This window comes from Anopheles bellator, chromosome 1 (assembly GCF_943735745.2).
Source record: "Anopheles bellator chromosome 1, idAnoBellAS_SP24_06.2, whole genome shotgun sequence".
Classification (NCBI taxonomy): domain Eukaryota; kingdom Metazoa; phylum Arthropoda; class Insecta; order Diptera; family Culicidae; genus Anopheles; species Anopheles bellator.
In genome coordinates, this window is record NC_071285.1 from 27,828,429 (window position 1) to 27,837,177 (window position 8,749).

The following is an 8,749-nucleotide window of genomic DNA, read 5'->3' on the forward strand; positions in this document are numbered from 1 at the left end:
GACTCTTTTGGATAGCCATTCGCTTTGATCTTATTCGAGTTTGGGTGAAACAAATTAACAGCGGGCAAACACAAGGGCGATAATGTGGCAAAGGCACCACAATCTCGTGCCTCTCTTCTGCCTGAAAGTGATTATCAGGTCTCGGTAAACATTTTCGTGGTTTCCACGTTTTAAGCGGCACAATAGCCGTTTCGTAGCATTGCCAATCGTCACCTCCGACGAAAGTAGAAAGCGCTGATGTTTGTGCTCTGCCCAGAACACTATTTATCGATAATTGGCCAACCATTTTGCCGTAGGTCCCTCCCCACCGAGGCCACAAAGTGAAGGTCCAGCAAGGATCGTTGAATGACGAATTTGGACGCCACTTGAGAGCTGGGAGCTGAAATTTAATGCCGTCCCGTGCTTCCCATCATCATCGTCGGCGGCATTCATTATTAAAAGTCGCGGTTTAAGAAAAAGGTAAGTAAAAACCGTAAGATCGCAAGTAGTAAACGGTTCGCTCGGTTCGCACGCCCACCCAAAAGCCCGGCGAAACGATCCGCAGAACCTATAAACCAATTTATTTTTATAGTTACTTGTGCACCAAACCGGCCGGGGGCTGGCGGATGTTGGTAGACTTTTCTTCGAAACCAACTTTGTGCGCCGCCCCGAGTTACGCCACGATTTCTCTGGCTGCTGGGCCCACCATCGCGGGCCCATTTCATCATGCTCATGAATGGTTAATGTTTACCACCATCATTTCCTTCCATTTTCCAGCAGCATCGGTGGAGGGGTGCTGCGGTGGAATCGACGCCGGGGCAGGCGAGACCGAAAAACCGAGTCCCGCTAATGAATCTAGACCACTACCACCATCATCATCATCATCATCATCGCAGCGATCACCATCATCGGTAGACTTTAATGAACGCTAAAGGGAAAGAAAAACAACACACGTACACGCGCCGGCACCGGCAGCCGTCAATATTGTAAATTGGGAAGCATTTTTGGAAGCCCCACGAATAGCTCATTTCGTACGCATTTTCAAGGGCAAAGTTTCGCCCTCCGGTAAATGGTAAATCGGCGTCAATTGTTAGTGGCTACGGTGAAAACTGGAAAATGAAAAAAAGCACCGGAACCAATTTCGAAGAAACCATCGACAAATCATGATTAGTTCAAAAACATGGAAACGAAACAAAAGTTGATAGAAAGGTGGCGAAAAATTACAGAGAAGCGGTCTGTGGCACCTTAGTCGTTAGCAACTGATTGCCAGAGTCGCTATGTTAGACATCGGCAACATTACTGTATCGTGTGTTGCATATGTAGCTTGAACTCTATCCTCTTATTTTACGGTTTATTCCCTGTTCTGATGTAATTTGAATCAGATGTCATTTGATTAATAATGAACATGTTTTACTATCTATTGTCTTTTCCTGCCGTATATTTATTAAAATATATTCCATTCTACTCGAGACAACTAAGTCCAAAATACTGATAGATACGGCTGTGCAGTAGTGTTGGTGAAGCGTTTGTATCGGTTAATAAACTAGGCTATGGAGAAAAAATAATTGCATGTACTTTATTCCAGCAATCCTTATGTTTGAAGTTACTCAAATTAATTGGTAAAGCATATACGATAATAAAATAAATTTAAAAAAAACTGCTTTTAATGGATCGGTGAAGAAGACTGAACTGTTAACAAGCTTGAAAAAAACACCGATAAGGACAACGAAATTTACCAAGATTATACTAACAACTAAATACATAAACCTATACATTTTTTTCAGTTAAGAAAAATGTCGACGAATTTTCCAATAAAGTCTACGTCCGTTCGAAAGCAATGAAAGTCGATGATGGCTCCGCTAAATAGTTGATCGCCGTTCCGGTAACGCTAAGCAACAGCGGGTCCATCAATGGAAAATGGAAAAACATTTTGCTAATAATCATCCGCTCCGGGCCGAGTGCTACCGCGCAATGTGTACGCGGGCCGCTGTCGTCCTTAATCGAATCGGAACAGGACATCGAAAGTTGATGGGGCACGGCAGTAGAAAGAGGCACGAAAAAAAGAAACGGCACGGATAAAGCTTTCGAAGCACACGGCCACCTCCGTCAAGCCACGATCCATCACCCGGGGATCGACGACTGATTAAATCTTCATCATTCGCCGGTTGCACAATTTTCTACGCGCCGTTCGATGACGAAATTGATTCCGTCAATTTTTTGGCGCGTCAGCTCGCCGTAGGAGCTGGAGGGTCTCGGGTCCCCGGGCGCGACAACATCCGTCAAATGCGCGATGGTGGTGGCGCGTCCTTCGTCAGCGAAGGCGTGTCATGCCGGAAGGGCTTCAAGATCCAGTGCGCGACCTCGCGCACCTTCGTCATGCGTGTCTTCTTACGATACGCACCGGAATCCTGTCGCCTCTTCTTTGCCACGACTGAGACCGGGGTTGGGAGGTTCAACGTGCGACGTGCGTAAATGGGTTTTTGGCGTGCGTGAAATGAAAGTGAAACCCATCAGCGATCGGTTTGGTGGTTGATTGGCAACCAACGTGCGAAACGTGACTTACTCGGCAAGTGCGGACACCGCCGAGCACCATGATGATGTTCATGTTCTGTATGTAAATTTATCATTCTGCTAGGACAGAAAAATAGGAGAAAAATAGGACAGACAACAGAGGCAACGCCTTCCCCAACAGCACGAGGGGCAGGTTCGGTTTTGTTTGCATAGAATTAATTGCGTTAAACAGGCAGAATGAAGAATTTTGGAAACACCTTTTGAAATAAATTCCCTTCCGAAGGTCTCGACCTTTTTCTTTGTTAAAATGTTGAACCGAGCACCGAGGTTAGGGTAAATTTTTTATTACTAAAATACATCACATTGATAGTTATTTATAATCGAGCATTTTGTTGCAGCAGCCGAACCAGCTACGTGGATTAAAACCTATCGAACCTTTAACAGTGTGGTATTATTGCCCAGTGCGACACAAAATTTAATGATTGGGTTATTACTTAACAATTAATTTCCATTAGGAGAATATTTACAATTTGCAAAGTGTTGTCTAAACGCGATAAGAATAAATTATGTCCAACAGGTACCATTCGCTTAATATCGAATCAGAACCTTTCCAAATAAGTGTCAATCGGCTCATGGACCTGTTAAGGGTTACAACGTTTCTTCATCCATTAACCGTACCTAGAGCTTGTATAAATGAAAGCCCAACAGCGGCTCAACTGCCAATAATCCGTTACGTCTGAGCTGAAAGCTCGAAGTGGTTCATAAAAGGCCGTGAAAATTAGACGTGACATTTAATAGGTATTGCAAACCTCTGCAAGGAATGCAGTAACATGAATTTAAAAAGGGGTAATTGTCTCGCGCTTTTTTAATAATAAAGGGAAACTAATTACTAGAAATTCACAGACCGTGATTAGCATACCAAACAGCATAATAAATTTATAATAACTATACGGATGCCTTGGCTACAAACATATGAGTCAAGTCTACATATTTATGCGAAGTTTAGTGCCCAGCGATCACAAAGCAACATCCAAAACAAGAAAAATCGGAGGAAAATTTAATAAGAGATGCGGCGGTGTTTCCAGGCCAAGCCCACGGAGCAAAAGAAGATGAAGGTGAAAAGAATTTCACAGGAGGATTGCTCCAGTGCTTTGTTCCGTGTTGGAAAAGGCTGCAAGAAGCAGAAGTCTTATTAGCCAGTTATTCGATCGTTTTCTGTTTTTTTTCCAAAACCCAACACAACCTTTAGGTTCCTCAGGACTGCCCAAACCATGTAGCAGCGATCCTGGAGTCTGTGTGTGTGCAGACAAGTGCTGAACTCCGCGTGCTTTGCCGAAGCCAGCCCATAAGGCTAGCGCGGACGGAATTGAATTTTTATCAATCTCATTTTGCGGCCTAAGCCCCACAACAGCGCACCGCTGCATCCACCAACCCCGGCCGCCCGGTGAGATGATCAACGCCATCGGGCAGAAGCATATTTCACTCACCCAACCGTGACACCATCAATCTAGGCAAAGGTGAGCATCCCGGAGCACCGGTTCGAAACCAACTTCCGGCGCAACCAGCCCAGAGAAAGCGTAACACATCCGGGCGTCGGTGCCCGGAGACCGGAATCGAACCCAAATCGCGTCAAGTTAACGGGGGACGGCAAATTTTTGAACAGCACCAGCAACACTGATGATGTAGCGAAAGGAATTCCATCACACGGTGCGACTTCCCGCGGAACCTTCGTAAGGACACACACAGAGAAGCGCAACATAACAAGCAAACTGGAACTTCGTCGTCCTCCGTCGGAATGATTATGTTTCACGGCTGACTGAACGGCGGCGAGAAGACCCTTCTCTGTGGGGCGAATTCTAGGACCGAAAAAGAAACTCATCCACCAACGGAATCCACCGACCGGAGCGGAACGGAGGGAAGGAGTCCCCGTTCGACGGTACAGGCGAGTTTACTAAAAACCATTCATCTCCACGGTAAGGAGCCCATCGCGGAAACGAGGCCCGGGCGAAAGGACATCTCTTTTAATATATAGCACGGCGCGCGTGTGTATGTGTGTGCGTGAGTGGTTTTTGTCCCATCCTGTTCCTGTTGTCTTCTTCTTCTTCGGCTTTTCTCCGGCTCTTTGCTATGCTACACGTACTTGTGTCCCGGTTGGAGCGCTCGAAGCGCTCGAAATTGTCTCGAAACACTAAGAGGGGCACCGTAAGACGCACGCACGCACACCCACCTGGCAATCCTGGCAGACCGTTCACCTGTCCCGGTACCCTCGCTCCCTCCGAGAGCCCCGGATAAGTGCTGAGGAGGCGCCCGCGGTGGATTGGAAGCAATGTCGCCGAAACATGTCACAGCCATGTGTCACTTACGATTGCCTAAAGTATCTGGAAAAGTAACAGAGCAGGTCGGGCGCTTCTTTGGCTCGGGCTCGTTCAACGTGAGGACGCGCACGTCCTGCTTCAGCCCACCGAGGCCCCGCGTAAGGACACCTTCAAGCCTCATCGTCTTCCCGGCCCTGTGGACCGTGGGAAGCAATATTTCTCTGTCATTTGCGCGTTTACTTATGCATGCAGCTGGCGTGCGGCGGACACCGTTTCGGTTGTTGGTGCCCTGGCCACGCGCGCCCGGGTGGATCGAATAAAATGAAATAATAATCCCTGCGGTACACGTACGGAGGGGCTTTACATCGGCCACCGGCGCACCGGTTAACGCGGTAATTTCTCTGATTTGTCACACTGTTACATACGGATCGGATGCCGCAGCCCAATTCCCACAATTAGCAGATGGTTTTGCCCGGCTCGACCGCGGCTGACACAAATGGTCGTCCCGTTAACGTCCACAAAATGGCGGGCGTCTGCTTCGATTGGTGATTAAACTATCGGATAGGTTAATTTATTCGAATGTTCGAATGTTGGGATAGCTTCGGTGTCCCGCAAAAATGTGTTTGCCCGGGAATCGTGCTCTACGTTTGATTGAAGAAGTCTACTAAGGTGCATGGTGCAGATACCAATACCTGCACAGACTATTGATACCGAAAGGTACTGTTTATGTGATTCAAAAAATACAATTCTTCGTGTGGTTACAGGGAAAACAGCACTAGTCGGCTTGGTCCTTGCTGAGCTGAGCTCCACGCCGAGCAACCTCGTGAGACGCGTAGAGATGCAACAATATCGTACAGTTGGTCGGATCAGCTGAGAGTCGTCCCTTATGAGCTACTAAAAAAGCATCCGGACGATCAATGTTCCCTTGGCCGGTGGATGACAATCTAAGAGGACATTCTAGCTGAAATATTTTGATGTTGCTTTTACTGAGCGTTAGGTGTAAAAGGCCATCACTAACATAAATTAAATCATTGTTAAATTATGTGGCTTATCTTCCATCTTCGAACTCTGACAGTGGCATCAAGTTGATTGCGAAACGTTAAGTTGGTGCTTAATACGACTACGTCCGTTGCGACAATAATAAACGAACATTGTTCAATTGGACTACGCACATTAATTTCCATTCATAGATGACTCAATGGCAATCAACTATTAAAGCATTTCCATAAGAAAATCGATCGCAAATCGATTGAACCGACCAAAAGCCAGAATGTGTATTTATATCCCCTTGATCAGCGGGAAACTCAAGCTACCTGCCACGCTACCTTGAAGCAAATAGGTGTTTAAGATTCAACGATAGACTCTTCCCTAATTCGGTCGTAAAATAGGAAAAACCTCGGCACGCACCTGGGAGGAAATCGACGGTGAATTAATATGAATTCACAGATCGAAAAAAGCGCACGTCCGCCTCCTCATCCGTTTCGTTTCAAACACCCGGCACACCCCCAGCAGCAGCTTAAACCTAAGATCAATCAACTTTATTCATTTCCAACCCAGTTCCCGGCGACGGAACTCCCGGTCGATTGGTGGAAATGAAATACGATGAAAGCCAATCAACTACCCACGCAAAAGTAAAGAACCACGCCGTGTGTATATGTGTGTGATCGCCACCACGAGAAGCTCCGGAAAAATCGTGGTCCGGAAAAACCGTGGCCCAAATTTTCTCACCACTTCACATCCCGCGCACCGCAAACCGTCGTGTCGAGCAGCGGTTTTTTGTAGGTCTCCGTAGGTTCAACAACTTCATAAAACAGCACCCACCCACATCCGGCGGGACGTGTGTGTGGGTGTGTATGTGTGGGTTCAGCCGAGGATGGGGAAGTTTTATGATTCTAATTAATTGGGGAAAATCGATCCAAACGGGGTTCGCACGGCGAGCGAGACCATAAATGATCGATGACCAATGATTGGAAATATTTAATGAGGTCTATAAATACGGTGCCCGCCGCTCTGGTGCTCAATTCCTACCAGGTATTACAACCGGAATGGCTTCCCGAATGAGGGTCAGCCCGATGTCACTATTTTCGATATCTTGTGCTTTGCGTAAGGAATTTTCAGGCCGCTGTCAACCTCTATGCGCTTGTTAAGGTGGCCTCAGCCTCAGAACTTAACGTTGCATTACTTCACACGGCTCTTATCAATCTATTTTTGGCGGTCGAGCCCTGTTTTGGACATCTGCACCTAACTATCACTACGAGAACACTCACATCAGCGACAGCATACTTTCCGGAGGGACTAAAGTCCCCGGATTCAATCCCCCAGCGAGGACAGAGCGTGCCTCTGTCGGCAACTCTGGCCGTCAGTATTTTGCCCGACGCGGAAAATGCCTTTCCGCTTCACGAGCGGCGTCATTTTGAACAATGCCTGAACCGGCCCAGCCGAGTGTTGGGTGTGCTTTTGGGAAATTGGGAACGTGCGTTGTGTTCCAGCACACGGTTCCATCCCTTCTGCGGGCAACGCAACGCCATGAATAATGGATGGCTTCGGGTGGCCCCTAGTAGTCCGCGGTCCCCGACTCCGACTCCAACTACTAGCTTTAAGGTTTTCGGGGTCGGTTTGGGCTTTATTATGCATACATTCATATTCACTCTCGGGTACGGAGCGAGGGACCAAAAATAAAACACAACATCAGCAACCTTCATGCTCGGGCCCGGGCGAGAGGTCCCTGTGTCTGAGGGCGGAATCGAGGATACAACGGCACTCGACCGGCTCGACCAGTAGTGGATCGGAATATTTAAACCAGGAGAAGATTGAGGCCACCGGATGGGCCCGATGCATCAAACCACTGTGTATGGGTGAATATTTGTCAAACAGTTGGGGCGCCAGACTCCATCTGAATCCGAATGTCGAAAGGTATCGATTGCCAGTACCCAACCCGCAACCGAGATGTAAATGATGTCAAGCCCACCGCAATTAACATTAGCGGGACTGGAGATTACCGGAACCAACCGGGCGCCCATTACTGGCCAGGGACTGATCCATGGATGGAGATAAAATATTTATAGCCTCCCGCCGTAGATGTTACGAAGCCAACGGTCAAAGGGCCCGACCAACACACACGGTCTACGGTCACAACCTGACCTTGGGTACATGAAGAACCCGAATCGAGTACAACCACAAATCAATCCAATCGGATGAGCTTCAAGAATCCAGGGTTATATCGTGCAAATCAGAATCTGCCTTACCTTGTGCATCGGCGTGCCCCAGAAGTCGTTGAGGAACACGTTCTTGATCGACGAGTGTGGCCGCAGGTCGCGGTTCTCCTTGATCGCGCTGATGTCGTCGAAGACGAAGCCACAGTTGAGGCTGTTGTGGTAGCAGAGCACGCACACCACGGCGATCAGCGCCCCGTACAGGTGGTACGAGGCCATTTCGGCGAGGAGTTCAGATCCTAGCAGCCGTTAGGATCACCGGCCGGTGCAAGGCATCCACGAGGCAGACGAGCCTGCTGCTGCTAATGCTGCAACCAACGCTGTCCGCTGTACGCTCGCGGCAGCACACTCTGGAAGATACAGACAGGAGAACAGAAACGATACAGACAGGATTAGAGAGTGGACATTGTGCGTGGTCGAAGACGCAGAAGTTGAGAAGCAATCGGACCATCGGCTTTCGGTACGAATTCGGCGTAAGGTGAAACATCCTCGATTATATGGTGAAAGATGGCCAACAAATACTGCTCGAACAACCTTCCCAGTGTTGCCGGTGCTGGTTGTAACCGTTGTGACTTTCGATGATTGACATGATGGAAATAAATACTCCCATTCGAAGTTCTCAAATTGTTATCCAGTCGATCCAGTCCAGTCTGATTACAATACAGTGATGATCCAACTAGTGGTTGGATTATTATTAAAGTTAAAATTGATTTTTAAAATGTCTAACCTCAT

At 47.8% G+C, this 8,749-nt stretch overlaps 1 protein-coding gene across 1 annotated transcript in view; it reads right to left on the reverse strand.

Moving 5' to 3' along the window:
• The window catches only part of LOC131215369 (protein O-mannosyl-transferase Tmtc3-like), a 151,293-nt gene extending 143,057 nt beyond the window's left edge, over positions 1-8,236 (reverse strand). The window contains exon 1 of the mRNA XM_058209757.1: positions 8,051-8,236. Within this exon, the coding sequence (XP_058065740.1) occupies positions 8,051-8,236 (186 nt within the window). The remainder of the gene's footprint in view (positions 1-8,050) is intronic.
• Between the last annotated feature and the right edge of the window lie 513 nt (positions 8,237-8,749).